This window comes from Copidosoma floridanum, unplaced genomic scaffold (genome assembly GCF_036245765.1).
Source record: "Copidosoma floridanum isolate Cflo_tuat_1 unplaced genomic scaffold, Cflo_Japanese_pri ptg000007l, whole genome shotgun sequence".
Classification (NCBI taxonomy): Eukaryota; Metazoa; Arthropoda; class Insecta; order Hymenoptera; family Encyrtidae; genus Copidosoma; species Copidosoma floridanum.
The window spans coordinates 16,263,695-16,280,130 of NW_028321884.1; the positions used below are offsets into that span (position 1 = coordinate 16,263,695).

Here is a 16,436-nt window from a genome sequence, read left to right on the forward strand (position 1 = left end):
TTAGATTTTTAAACCATCAGTAAGTATCTTTAAAAAAATATTTATTGTCCAAAACTTATAATAATATTTTTTTTCAGCATTCAGAAATATAGAGAAAATGGTTTACTATTCCGGGAAAAAAAGTTATATCGGCCAAAGAAAGAAATAATAAAAGGAATTACATCCACACAATTAAGTATTACTGACGTCACCCCGTTGCTAGTATTATTAATTAGTGGATGTGTCATAAGCTTTATAATATTTTTATTCGAAAAGTATCATAGGCGCTTAATATTATATTTAGTGAAAAAACCGTGCAAGAAATTGAAAAAAATTAGAAAAACTAAGAAGAATAATACTTTATACAACAATGGTAAAAAGTTTTCTGTATATTCTCAATATAGGGATGTGCAACCACGCCCTCCGTGGCCTTATACCCCGTAAGAGCAGCATTAGATGCAAGGAAAAAACGTACAAGATGCGTAAATGAACCATTAATCTGACTTATATGTTATTTATCACAAGAAAAGGAGTATAAGATTATTTTTAGAATATTTTTTGTAAAAAACGATTTAGTACACTAACTAATACTAATATCCGATTTTTTTAATTTAGAATTGTAACTCCAAACTCTATGTAAAATGCATATTATTGTTAAATTTTATAATATAATGAATCATGTGAAAAAATTGCAAGTCAGTAACTTTTTAATTTAATTTAAACAAAAAAAGCTAAGAACCCCAAAAATGTCTGGTTTTTGTACGAACATTAATTATGTTCCCATTTCTATGGCAATTAAATTTTTGGTACCACTTTAAGTACATAAAAAAATTAAAATGATTTTACTTTTTACTAGAAATAGAAACATTATATATCGTGAGATTTTTTAATTTTCATAGAATAAATAATTTATAATTTTTAATGTATAAATCACATATCCATGCATGGTAATTAAGTCAGTACTTTTGTTTGTGGTAACTTTCTTTGGATAACGGAATTACAGAAATAACATTAGATCTCACAGCAGGGAAGGGTTATAAGATCAGTAATTCATCTATATTATTTGACAAATATGTTTCTAACTTATATAATCTAATAAACAGCTAACAAAGATTTTTGACTATTATTTGTTGATTTTTTATTTTTATAAATAAGACCAGTACTATGAAGACTCCAACATATTGTGCTTATTTTTGTAGATAAGAAAAGATTTAAAATGAAAATACAAACACTTTATTCTTTTATTTTTTACATTTTTTCATTTCTTCTACTTATATACTAAATTTTTAAAAACTTGTGACATTTTTCAATTGTCTATACTTAGACATCTGCCTCGTTCCTTGAAAAAAAGCGAACATATAAGATGTCATCGGAGTGGAATCCTGCCTCAACTCTATCCAAATCACACTGATCTGGAGGGTCAAACATCAACGTGGTTTCGCCTAGTTGACTTTTCTTGGTACCCTGAACGAATATCGATTTACCTCTGACCTAAAAGATAAAAACATTGCTTTAACTGACAAGTATTAACAGGTTGATGAGAAATGTAGTAAAAAATTGTCTTTTAACTCCAGAAAAATTTGTTAAAATATCTTTGTATTATAATCAGATAACATAGAAAAATATTTTTGGGGCATAAACGTGCCAGCTTTGTTTCTTATCAAACAAATAGAAAAAATCGATCAGATTTTTTCTTCTAATCCTGCTTGTAACTTTTTTTGGGATATCGTATTGCAAAAATAGCTTGAGAGGATTTGTCAGTTATTTGATTATCTACCGAAGAGTGCTATTGTCGGACCATCTACCACCTATTTCTGGCAAAGTGATTGTGCAAACAAGTGTGAAAATGTTGTTTAAAATTCAAAGGTTTGCAACTTTATTAACATCTCTAATTTTTCAATGATTTTTATCTAACATTCAACAAGATGTCATGAAACGATTTATTACTTTAAAATTTAGCTTCTTTTAACCTTGCAGCATTACTGGATCAAAGTTTAAAAGTAAGTTCTATTAAAGATACGAAGAACTTTAATGTTGGGGAAAAAAGAACTTTTTTAATTATGACTTTAATGTTTTATATAGTTCAATTTGCAATACAAAATAATGATTACAACTCTGAAATCTTGTATTTCAGCAATTTGCAACCAATTTTACTTAATAGAGAACATTTTAGCATAATCAAAAACATAACAGTTGAAATTTAAACATATTTTTAATAATAGTTATCAGGAAATTAGTGTTTATTATGATTGCCTAAAAATTAATTCGCTGTTTAAACTCAAAAAAAATTCTACTTCTCCTACTACTACTACTGCAAAACATTTTTTGTTAATTTCATGCAAATTAATAGTTTTTATATACATTACCAATAAAAAAAAAAGTACTGAACATAAACACTGTGATGTGCTTAACATTTTTCGGACGATTATTTATCGGAATAATTGACGGAAAAGAACCTTTATTCAAGATGCTTTTCTGAACAGCGTATCTTTCTTGAGACCGTTACTTTCTGTTACCACTCTGTAGCCGCTTATTCTTGATATAATTTTAAAACGAATAACTTAGAAATGTTAGAAAGGATGCAGAGGAAAATTTATTTCCAAAAAAAAATTAAAATTGAGTGATTTTCTGTAAATACCGCACTGGTGAAAATTTTGCAAGTATAAATATGTAGCTGAATTTTTGTAAAACGCGTTGTTTTGCATATAAGACACGACCAATACACGAGACACTGAAAAAAGACACTAAAGAAAAAAGTGTTACTTGAATCGTAAATGAATTGAAAACGTAGGAATAGATCATCATCAATCAATTGGAAAGGTGCTCTGCGAGAATATGCTAGTTGCCTGTTTTTTTTTAAAAAACATTTAAAAAAAAAAAATTTTATCAAGTAAATTGATTATTCATTTGATTTATATTAACACCAAAAACATTGATGTTTAATAAATAAAAATATTTGTGAAAAATGACTTACAAACTGTAAGATAAGATGAAGTAATTGATTTTACTATGTTCGGCCTGCTCACAGTAGAGTAGGTAAGAGCCGCGGTCACAAAATAGTATGACGCTGGGGGTTCCAAATCACTTTGGTAACTGTGACTTTTTTCTAAATTTTTTTATTTTAGAATCGGTTAAAAGAAAAAAAGATAAAATTTATAAACTTAAAAATCTGTGGCATCATGTAGTGGAGAGGAAACCGGAAGTAAGTCATGAGAGGCGTGGTGAAGGGGAGAATCAAGCAAAATCCACTCCTGTTACGCTTTATATCAAGGTCAAGAAAAAATTCTTGCAAGCCAATGTAATTTAAATGAATGGAAGCACTTTTTTGGTTGACATGCATTACACATAACTCTCACATCCATCTAAGCTCAGGTGCCACGATCAAATAACCAGTAGAAAACTGGTGGAAAATTTGAATATTAAAATCAATAAATAAATAGGGAAAGCTAGCAAGAGATAGCAAGAGCAAGCGACCTATAAAAAATAGAGATAGCAACAGATAGCAAGAGCAAGCGACCTAAAAATAAACGTTCGAGAAGATTGAATGTAGGGAAGTGTGTTGGCACTCTTAGATGGCTGCGTTAATATGATTTTGCAATGCTCATGTGCACTCACTGGTAAAAAAACAAAATGGGGAATTATTTTGTTAAACGAATTCGAGTTTCACCTACACATAACACAAGACTTGATAGTTCTCGAAAATGATCAAGTTTTCTGATGTGAGAACTTCTTTAGGCGTTTCTTGGTTGAGGACCAAAACGGTAAAAACGTACGTTCACACATACATACGTACATATATATACTAGTGGGGCTTCGCTTCTCTGCGCTCTCCGCGTGCCAACCCCCTACTGTTCTAACTCAAAAGAAGAGCCCTTCAATTTTATCTGGTAGTGGGAAAAGGTTGATGCCCACAATTTTGTGAGGAAGTAAAGTTTTTAATCCACATTGTTAAGCATTAGTTACATATCAATCAGTAAATTTTCTCATCACGCAGAAGGTAGTATTGTGGTACGTTTAGAGTTTTTTTTAGAACTCTCCGTTATGTTTAAAGAAAAAAGTGATACATCATTTTTTTATTGATTAAATTTTCAACAACGAAAAGTTTTAATTACTCTAGTCACATGTAAAACCTACTTATATGAGACTATTATTAAATCTTTTTTTTCTAGGCGTACCAATATTTTGTCAATGTTTTGGACAGTAATTGCATCTGTATTACTAACAAAAGGTATGACCAGTCAAAGAACTTTCCGTTTACCTTTAGATTTAGATAATATCGATAGTGTATTTTTAGAATTTAAAAAAAAAAAAAAATTAAGGGAAGTTGATTTAAATATATGGGACGAGGCTTCCATGATTCCGAAAAAATCTCTAGAAATCGTTGATAGTACGTTAAGAGACTTGTGTAATACAAAACTCTGCTTTGGTAATAACTTATAGAATTAGGAGGAGATTTTTGACAAATCTTCCCAGTTATAAAAAATGGTAATAGAACCACGATAATAGAAGAAACTATTAAATTATCATTTTTATGGAAGTATTTCAAAATTTTAAGATTACAAAATGAAATTCGTTCTAGTGATAAAGACTTCTCAACATTGTTTTTAAGATTTGGAGAAGGGGACACAGAAACTATTAACATTCTTAAATCCTGGATAACAGATGATGTCTGTACTAAAATACTTAATATTAACAACAACTGTTTTGGTAATAATGTAATACTAACTTTACATAGTAAATATACTTTTTGCTTGAACAATAAAGTTTTAAGTAAATTAAATGGAGGGACAAAGACAAATCAGATGATAATATTTATAAAAATTTTCCCGTAAATGTTAAACAATATTCGTAAAGGCTTGCCACCTCATGAACTTCAATCAAAAATAGGTACAACGGTAATGTTAACTCGAAATTTGAGTATATCAGACGGATTATGTAACGCTACACGATTGCGAATTACTAAATTGTCTAAGTATAACACAGAAGGCAAAATAGTTACGGAAAAAAAAGTTGGTAATAAAGTTTTTCTTCCTAAAACTACATTATATATTGGAAATACTTCATTATTAATCTTTATTTTGTAAAGAAAACAATTCCCATTAGTCGTAGCATTTGCTATGACTATAAACAAGTCTCAAGGTCAAAGTTTTGATAATGTAGGATAATACTTGAAAAAACCTCTTTTTTCTCATTGTCAAGTATACGTAGCTTTATCGAGATGCAAAAATAAAAATGGACATTTTTATTCAAATCGATAGAGAAAACATTTTAGATATTAAAAATATAGTTTGAAAAAAAATTTTTGATCATGAAATTAGTGTATCTTATAATAACAATATCATTTTAATATTCCAATATGTATGGACAAAATTTATCACTTAATATGACATCCCATCAATCTATATTATGTTGTAGCAATTGTACCAATTTGACCAATTTTAACATTAATTCGAAACAGAATAGGAATAGACCTAAGTCTTTCTCGTTTGATAGGGTTTAATAAGTTGACACATAAAAGAAGTCATCTTAATGCGAAACTTTTACGGTTTGCAATAATGATAAACTAAATGTATTTAAAATATTTGTATGTATTGGTATTATTCATTAGTATATAAAATAATATAATACATACGCATAAAAAATTTACTTGTAGTTTATCATAAATGCTAACAAAAAAAAGCTTAACGCCCCAAGATTTTTCTACTTACAAAGAAATGGAAATACAATTGATATAAATTGATTTTTCGTCGTATTGAGTTGCATAAATTTAATGGTTTTATATTATTTGTATGTATAAAGTCCATCTATTTACCTCCTGGGTGCTGTGAAAAAATTGATGAAAACAAAATATATTGTAAGAAACAAAACATGTTCTTATTGGTTAACATTCTTCACAAATAAACATTTTTACGGTACAAAAATATATATGACGTATTATTTTTATGATGTATTAAACTACATTTTTTTTAAAAGACTCTGAGTAAAACATGAATGACTTAATAATCTTAATATTTCCAATGTAAATGGTTTTATATGGTGGAACGTTGCTTGGAATGCCCCACACAGTCAACTATATAATATAACAGTTAACTTTGATATTCAATATATAATAATAATGATGATTTGCGCAATGACGCCCTATAACTCAACTATGACTTTAAATTTATCTTGACGATGAGATAAATCGTGTCGATAAGACAGTTTTGTCTTAAAGTAATTCAACATTGAAGCAGATTAAAAATAATAGACTAATCCAAATACGACACGTACACGTCTGTATACACATCAAGGTCCAAGGAATACGATAAATACGATGTCATCCACGGTCTCTAAATGAAGTGTGGCAGACGGCGGGGAGGGCGGTGGGGGTCACGAAAAAATGGGCAGGGGGCTGTGGGGAGTTTAGGAAAAAACTGCGATATGTGAAAATAAAGGAAAAAATGACCGGTTTTCACCTTATTTTATGGAGGGGCGGTGGGGGGCTGTGGGGGGTTGTGTGGAATGCCCCATCGAGATTACTATATAGTATAGGAAATATATATATATATATATATATATATATATATATATATATTATATCTACAGTCAGCATTTAGTGTTTTGCATACTTCTATTGCCTACTCATAGTATGTTTCTGTGTGCAGTGTACACGTATATAATGTATACATGCACATTTTTATGTGTGTGTAACTAATGTACAGAATTATGGATGAAACCATGAAAGTGTACATGTATAATAACTGTTTGTATATGTACTTTCTACTATTACTGTGCAAGTGTGTACATGCTTGCCTGCGCGTATATGTATAGAATATAGTAGTTAATATTAATTCTATATTAATTTTTAATCATTACTATATTGTCTCTTTAATTAAGTACATTATTAGGTAATTTTTGCATGTATGGCAGATCGATGCAGATAGCCGGTATTGATTAAACGGGTTTTTATAATATGGTGTGATCTCCAAATGTGACGTAATACGCCATATTTTTAAAAGGAAGCAAAGTAGAACAATAATAACAAATTTCACACGTTCCTGAATGTGCAATAAATACCGTGCCACACGAAAAAAGAGGCGTTGAGTTATATCAAGACATAACCGTAAATTTCGGTGTTTTATGTTTCTCTACAAAATAGAGGTAGAAATCTTCGGGAAAAATTTTAGCATATTTGCGAATTGATTAAAAATATGTTGGACATATTTCTTGTTTTTTACCCAACAATAACCTTAAAAATCATTTTAAAAAGTTCCAAAGCCTTTTATACATGACAAAATTACAGGTAAAACATAAATATACCGCCATAAATCGTAAAAAAAACATATTAAATTTACATGTATTTATGAACCTTGTATTTTACAGTATACATGTGATTCCTAAATACATGCGCGAACTTCGTTATTACCGGGGGACTTAGAGTCTCACACGCTAGTTTTTGACACTTAAGCTAATGTAACATATATTACACAACATTAACTGTCTTCAGTGGAATAATTTGGCAAATGTAGTAGCCATCTTAACGCTAATAAAAAAAATTAACTAACATAACTCTTATAGGTATAGAGTAAGGCTATATACAGTTTTTTTGTAGTTATACTTTTATAGGCGCGTTCTGCCCTAGGGAGTAAATCAACGATTTCAGATTCGTGACCTTGAGAAAAAGTATAACAAAAGTTAATTTTGTTTGGTTCTTCCCCTTTTCCCCGCCCTTCTTGACGTACATCCAGTTCTCAGTTCTCCTATACCTTCTAATATTATCGCACCACACTGTAACACACATTTTAAATTTTGCTTATTTTTTTTTTTTTTACTGATCTCTCTAGATGAAAAAAAAAAAAAAAAAAAAAAAACCGTTTTTTAAAAGATGTAAATTCACGACCTTTCACAGACTGAGCAAGCTTCTGATCAACTCTGCTGTAAGTAGGCTCGATACTTGAAACCTGATTACTCCGTTTTTTCTCACATTTTGTAACTTCCAACAGTGTATAAAAAGATATTAATCTGAAAATTTTTTTTTATAAACCAAGGAATATTTTTTCCTCAAGGCACAACAAACTCCAGGTAAAAAATAATTGTGGCTTGAGGTTAAAATATGAAAAAGGGATAAATGAGGGTTACGGGGTTGTGTATTCCTTAAATATGTATAGTTTTATAGCGCACGGTGGCTCAGTCGGCTAGGTCGTAGATTGGCACGCGGGAGACCGTGGTTCGATTTCCGGCCATAGTACGACTTTTCCGGGCAAGTACCCCTGTGATTTCTTACATGTGCTTTTTCACCACGCAATGCTCCTCGAGGAGGGTTGAGGCGACCTTCTCGCAGCAAAAATTGCCTATTTCCCCCCTACCCCCCTTCCAGCAATGGGAGGCCTCCCATCCCTCTTTCCTTCTGTCTCCAAAGTGCTAAGTGCCTATAGCAGTGCCCTTACTAAAGGAGCCGGACGTAGAGCACTCTAATATATATGAAAAAAAAAAAAAAAAAAAATGTATAGTTTTGATAAAGCCTGAAATAAAAAAATAGAGTTGTTAATTTTTCCATAGCATAGGATCCCCAAGTTCATAATGCAAACAACATTTTTTCGCATTCTAAAAAACCAAAAGAAATTTAATTTAATTCTTGGATACTGTACAAGTTGTGAGACCTAATCTGGGCAGGCCCCTGATCTACTTTGCTGTAAGCGGGCCCGATAATTAAAACCTAACTACTTCATTTTTTCTTACAGTTCGTAATTTATTTTTGATGTAAATCCTCATTTTTTGTGTATTTATTTATTTAGTTTCATTAGACATAAAATAGACAAGTTATTTAATAAAATAAACTTTTTTTGGTACATGTTTTTTTCAAAAATTCAGAAAAAAGTATATAAATCAGCAGAACAGCTTTTATATGTATTAATAAACATTTATTTATGTATGATTAATATGTTACTTTTAAGATTAATGTATTTATTATTGTTTGTACATTTTAACATTTTCCAGAATTTTTATATAAAAAAAAAAAGAACTTCCGTACTGTATAAATACAGTAATTCTTGTTTATTGCGTTTTCTTCTTTGACAAGTTTTTCTCTGTAATTGAGAACAAAAGTCAGGAAGGTGGGAGAAGCGTGAATATAGGCAACAACGCTGAAAATAATTATTTTTTATTATACTGCGCCGAAAAAAGGACCTTTCGTCCCGCTTTGCAGGACCAAAATCCGTTCTCTCGACGCAGAATTGATGAAAATTAGAATACACACCACGTTCGGAGGTTATAAAATGTCCTAGATTTCACGTTATCAACCCTCAGCTCTGTCTCGGGCGTTAACTTACATATAATCTTCGACATTTTTAACCTTCCTTAATAGGTGCGTAATATTTTATTTCTTATATAGAATGAGTTTACATACGAGCTTTTACGCATACTTGACCTCTTTTTTTTTGTTTTATTAAAAGAAAAAAAAAGAGTTATAGATCCACTTGAAAATGAATCGGATTTATTTAAAAGTAATTTTTCACACAAACAAAACTTCCGAGGTTTATACAGATTTAAAAAAAATAATTTTATAAGATTTTTTCATAAGGGTACATGTTAAATAGCAAAATTTTAAAAGTAAACATGTGAAAGATGGTATGATTGATCGATCTGCAATTTTTTTTGGGCATTTCTTATGGTATTTTGAGTATACTTTTAATACTTCAATTATATTTGTCTAAAATCCTATGTGTGATGAACATCCTAAAGAAACATTATTCACTGGCATTTACTACCTTGCTATCAAAGAAAGTGGTACTACATGATGGTTTGTCTTATTTTCTGAGTTACAGTAATATTTTAGATACTAAAAATGAATTAGGAATAAGTATGTGAGCATATATGATAAATGTGAGCGTGACGTTACAAATGTAATCAGCGTAGGCAGTAGAAAGTAGTTTCGAAATCAACGGAAGATTCGATGAAATCCTACAGTCTTGTACTGGCTAGTCTCTATATTCTTTATATTGTATTGTGCGATAATATGTTGTTTATAATGTCAACTTATTAAGTATTAAAATATTAATTATAACCATACTCAATCAACACAGGTATACTTATTTATACGATATTTGCACCACCATTGTTTACAATAAAGTTTCGTAAAAGGTATACTTATATTTATAATCATATTATCTGCCACATGATTCTACAGAAAAAAAACTTGTAACTTGAGTACCCAAGCACTCACTGTCCACTGATTTTTTTCTATACAAGTACTAAGTATATGTAGTCATACATGGAATCTTAATAAACGAGCGCGCAGTGGCTCAGTCGGCCAGGTTGTGGAATGGATCAAGGCCCGTGCGACTTTTCAGGCAAGGACCTCTGTGATTTTTCGGCACGACTGATACTCAGGAGTGCTTTATATTATTGCCAGAGCGAAAAGTGTAAGTACTTTTAAAACTTATTGTTTTTGTGTAAAAAAATGTTTTAGTTAAGAAAAAATTGCGATCGTGGACCTCAGCGTCAGGGGTGTATGTATATATGTATGGGCGTAATCAAGTTTTTTGATTAACTTATGCAGTCTTTATTGGATTAGGCTGAAATTTAACAAATAGCTTCGTCTTTTATGTCTTACGTGATGGCTTAAGATCCGTAAGGTTTTCTCTTTTGAAAAAAAATGGCAGTCGTTTTGAGATGGTATTTTCAGTAAAAAAAAAATAGTTTTTTAACTATAACTTCAAAACATGATATTTTTGAGATTCAATGTAAACCACAAAACTGTAGCTATATTTTAAATACAACTTTTTTGTATTCCAAATTTTCGTCCAGGATGTAACCCAAACATTCTGTGAGCCAAAAAGTGCTTCAAAATCACAAAAACGTAGTTTTTTCTTATTTAAATTATTTGTTGTGTACTTTAAATTATGATATTGAACGAAAAAGTTGTGGATTATATTGAAATACAACTTTTTTGCGTAAAACATATTTACCTAGGATGTACCACACGAGGTAACACTTACGTTACAAGGGCCGAAAGTGCTTGTTAAATGAAGAAAAAGTCGTTTTCCCGTATCCAAATTTTTTGTTTTGCACAAGAGGTAATACATTAATCTTGATGGTTGAAGGTCTCGTCAAAATACAACTTTTTTGTATCATCACATTTAGTGATGATGTTAAATTTGGGCTATAAATCATAAAAATGCCAAAAAATTGCAGAGTTATCGTTTTCCTCCACCTAACTTACTTATATTTTTTTTTATTAACATTTCAGATTATGAAATGACCGTTAAACTCATAGATCTTAAAAAGTATAACTTTTTTGTAACGAAAACTTATATCTGTAGAATATAATTAACGCCATAAATCGCAAGGATCAATCTCTGAAGGTATACTTAATTAAATATATTAATTAATTTTTAGAAAAAATAATTAATTTTGATTGTTCAACAAATCCGTTAAGAAATTCTAAGAAATGAATTTTTTTTCAGAAAAATTATGAAATTTATAAAAAAAACTACCTTTAAAAAAAAAGTATAAAGTTATGCAAGTTTGAGGTTATTGTCTCTGAAGGTAGTCATATTCAATTATAATAAGTAATTTTTGAAAAAAAAGAATTTTGATCATACAACCAATCCCCTGAAAAATTCTAAGAAATGAATTTTTATCAGAAAAGTAATGAAATCTATAAAAAAAACTACCTTTAAAAAAAAGTATAAAGTTATGCAAGTTTGCGGTTATTGTCTCTAAAGGTGTTTATAATTAATTATAAAAAATTAATTGCAAATATAAAACGTAATTAATTATAATGTTAATTAAAAAAAATTATAACACCTATAAGGCAAGAACGAATTCTGTTTTTTCAATTTAAATGAAGAAATTTTTAATATCATCTAAGCAGGAGAAAGCAGTGACATCTAAAATTGATAGACAAATTTGAAGATAAATCAAATTAAAATATTTCAGTATACAACAAAATAACTATCACATAATTGATTTTTTATTAAAAAAACTTTCTTCACGAAAAAAACTCAAAAGATTAAAGACAGCAAAACAAATTTTTTTAAAAAATTGTATTTTTCGTTTTTAAACAAAATGATGAAATGCGAGAAATATTTTTTGCACGTATATTTTATAACTTTCTAAGACCGAAAACCATATTATTTGTATACATTCTGTATACTAATAATACAGTTTTTGGTCTTAGGAAGTAATAAAATCAACAAAAAAATTCAAGTTTTTCTTTTGTAATTAGTAGTAATTTAATTGAATATAATACAATCATAAAAAATTTATTTCCGAGATGAAAAATAATTGGTTATAATATATATTTAAAAAATTATAAATCCCATAAATTAAGAATGAATTCAGTCTTTTCAATTGCAATACAGATATTTTTAATACCATCTTTGGCTTTAGAAAGCAGTGAAATCCAAAATTAATAGACAAATTTGAAGATAAATCAAATTCAAATATTTCAGAATATAACAAAATAATTTATTTTTTAACAAAAAAAATTTCTTCACGAATAACTGAACAGATTAAAGAAAGCAAAACATTTTTTACGTACACTGTATTACCGTTTTTAAATGAAATGATGAAATGCGAAAATTTTTTTTTGCATACATACATTCCGTATACTAATAATACAGTTTTTGGTCTTGGGAAGTAATAAAATCAACAAAAAAAATTCAAGTTTTTCTTTTGTAACTAGAAGTAATTTAATTGAATATAATCAACCACTGGAATAACACGGTTATATCTAACATTACTCGTGAAGGATATTATATTGAATAATATAGTACGTATTACATAACTTGCCGGGACTGATTTTTGAGTTTTTTAATGAACAATCAATACCAAGTTTTTACGGATAACAGAATGTATAAAACAATTTTTTCGTATATTTCTAATTAGTTGATTATAAAGTCAATAGTTAATCACCAACCAAGAAAAAAATATTTTATTTAAATGTTATAATAAGTTATTTCAATTTGCTCCTCAAGCTTGCGTTTCGTTGAATGTACAAAAGAACAAATTCTTTGTAAAAAAACAAATAGAAAAGTAAAAATTTAATTTGTACCCTGGTAGACAATTGACCATTTTGTGAGCATTTACAAAACGTTTTTTCTAGCCTTTTTCCAGAATTTTATATTTTGACAAAATAGCTGTAAAATGCTGGAAAAAGGTTGGAAAAAACATTATTTAAATTTTGAAAAAATGGTCGATTTCTATCAGGGTACGCACTTTTTTTTTGTCCATTTATTTTACGAATTATTGATTGACTTATAAGCACCATTGAAATGTTATTTAAAATTTTTTTTAAAATTGTTATGATTTATCAAAAAAATTATTAATAAACGAATTTATACTAAATGCACACTTAAAGATACTTTATAAAATTAATAAACTAATTAATGATGAATTGTTATACAAAAAATTATCTATTACTGTTAATATGTAACATCTCGAACTCGAAAATCAGTCCTGGCAAGTTATGTAATACGTACTGTATTATTCAATATAATATCATTCACGAGTAATGTTAGATATAACCGTGTTATTCCAGTGGTTTATTATATTCAATAAAATCACTACTAGTTACAAAAGAAAAACTTGAATTTTTTTTGTTGATTTCATTACTTCCCAAGACCAAAAACTGTATTATAAGCATACGGAATGTATGTATGCAAAAAAAAATTTTCGCATTTCATCATTTCATTTAAAAACGGAAATACAGTGTACGTAAAAAATGTTTTGCTTTCTTTAATCTGTTCAGTTATTCGTGAAGAAATTTTTTATGTTAAAAAATATATTATTTTGTTATATTCTGAAATATCTGAATTTGATTTATCTTCAAATTTGTCTATTAATTTTGGATTTCACTGCTTTCTAATGCCAAAGATGCTATTAAAAATATCTGTATTGCAATTGAAAAAACTGAATTTATTCTTGACTTATGGGATTAATAATTTTTTGAATATATAATATAATTAATTATTTTTTATCTCGGAAATAAATTTTTTATGATTGTATTATATTTAATTAAATTACTACTTATTACAAAAGAAAAACTTGAATTTTTCTGTTGATTTCATTACTTCCTAAGACCAAAAACTGTATTATCAGTATACAGAATGTATACAAATAATATGGTTTTCGGTCTTAGAAAGTTATAAAATATACGTGCAAAGAATATTTCTCGCATTTCATCATTTTGCTTAAAAACGAAAAATACAATTTACTTAAAAATATTGTTTTTGCTGTCTTTAATCTTTTTAGTTTTTTTCGTGAAGAAAGTTTTTTTAATAAAAAATCAATTATGTGATATTTATTTTGTCATATACTAAAATATTTTAATTTGATTCATTTTAAATTTGTCTATTAATTTTAGATTTCACTACTTTCTCCTGCTAAGATGATATTAAAAATTTCTTCATTTAAATTGAAAAAACAGAATTCGTTCTTGCCTTACAGGTGTTATAATTTTTTTTAATTAATATTATAATTAATTATGTTTTACATTTGCAATTAATTTTTTATAATTGATTATAAATACCTTCAGAGACAATAATCTCAAACTTGCATAACTTTATACTTTTTTTTAAAGGTAGTTTTTTTTATATTATAATTAACGCCATAAATCGCAAGAATCGATAAAATACTAGCTTTTTCAGAATAAATACAAATAAGATCGATAATTATTGTGTTCTAAGGCTTTTTTTTCTCTCCATCATGTAGGAATATGTACATTTTTTTACCAACCCTACACAAAACAGTACCAATTTTTTATACAGTGTGGTAAAAACAGTAATATATTCCCTCGTATCAGTCAGTCGTGCCTTAAATGCAAAAATGCAGTTTTTGCATAAGCTGAGCCGCTTGTTCACATGTTTTTTTTTACCACGGAATGCTCCTTGAGGAGCGTTGAGGCAACCTTCTCGCAGCAAAAATTGCCTTACGTCTTCCTACCCCCCTCTAGTAATGAAAGGCCTCTTATCCGTTTCCTTATTCCTTTCCCAATCCCTAAATGTCCACAGTAGTAACTTCATCAAAGAACCAGTTTTGTGCTAGCTCTAGTTGGATACGCACCAGATGCGAACCCTATTTTCCCTACCGAGAGCACACCCAACCCTCAAAGTAGCCCAGGATAACAAAATTAGTTTTATATAATCTTAACAGTACCGATAAAGAGAGAATCGAATAATTAACAAAGTATTCTCAGCTATTTTTGCAATGTGATGACCCAAAAAAAATTATAAATGAAATTCGAAGAAATAAATTGGTCAATTTTAACTAATTATTAAATAATAAAAAACGCTATAACGGTTACGCCATAATATTATTTTTTTTTTTGCGTGTTTCTATCATAATAGGAAAAATTTTAACTATTTATGTCGCAGTCACACAAATTTCTTATTGAACATTTTTTGTGATTTCATTCACCTGCCTGTTAGTTTTTTGATGACATCAACTTCAGGCACATTGATCACACTCTATTATAAGAGATTCGACGGTTTAATATTTTTTCTACTCCGAAAAAAAAAAACATCCTTTGAGTCTGTTTGATTTCAATTTTATAATACTACATGCAATACAAAAAATTCTTTAAACATAAGTAAACAGAAAGACGAAAAAAAATTTTCGATACTTACAAAGACCTTAATTGTCTCCTTGTCAAATTCCGTGCAATCAAACTCCTTCCGATAAGACTCCTATTACAAAAACACAATTTTTTTAAATTTTTAAGAAAAATCTTATACAAGTTGATGTTTGTAACTGCAGTTTTCGAATGACCATACCTCGTTACTTGTAGGTAACGGGCGAGAATCTTTGCTGTGTTTTAGATCTAACTGCCTCGACTCTTCAGAAGAGTTGCTAAGAGACAAGGTTGAACGAGCCTCACGGCCAGAGTCAATATTGCCATACTCTCTACGCTCTTCTTCGACTCTGTAATGATACGCCATCCTCTCTTTTTCCACCTCATCATCGGACATTTTGCTACAACTACTACTATATAACTGCGTAGGTGCTAGATGACAAGTCTCACGAGCAACTGACGAACAACATAATGGCTTCTAGTTTGCTGCTGTACGCGTAGCGTTCATGACATCACTAACGTTTATAATTGATACCTGTTATCTTGCCTACTCAAAATTACCGTGGTTCACTTTGTTAATGACACCTGCTAGTGTGAGCTTAGGTATGTTCTTTGTTCTAGAAAAATGTCTAGTAAAACTGTCTCCTTATTTTTGCTGTTGAACAAAACTTTTTTTTTTCAAGACAAAGACTTAAACGACCTTACTAGATTTCATACCTTTAATAATTACTGTTGAAAAATCTGTTGGTAACAAACTAACATGGAATTACTTACATAGAGATCAATAGAAAAGTTATAAAAGTAATATAACAGATACTTCTTCAATGGACGTACATTAACTCGATTCTCTAAAGATAATTTTGCGAGAGTCTAGAAGGAGCTATGTCTCCTTGGTGAAAGACAT

At 29.1% G+C, this 16,436-nt stretch overlaps 1 protein-coding gene across 1 annotated transcript; it reads right to left on the bottom strand.

Moving 5' to 3' along the window:
* Positions 1–1,161: 1,161 nt before the first annotated feature.
* On the bottom strand, positions 1,162–15,970 carry LOC149375459 (uncharacterized). The gene is made up of 3 exons (XM_089588996.1): positions 15,735–15,970; positions 15,588–15,647; positions 1,162–1,470 (listed from the first exon to the last, which is right to left on the bottom strand). Exons 1-3 carry the CDS (start codon positions 15,927–15,929, stop codon positions 1,300–1,302), a joined length of 426 nt encoding a protein of 141 aa, XP_089445122.1. The 5' UTR covers positions 15,930–15,970; the 3' UTR covers positions 1,162–1,299.
* Positions 15,971–16,436: the final 466 nt, after the last annotated feature.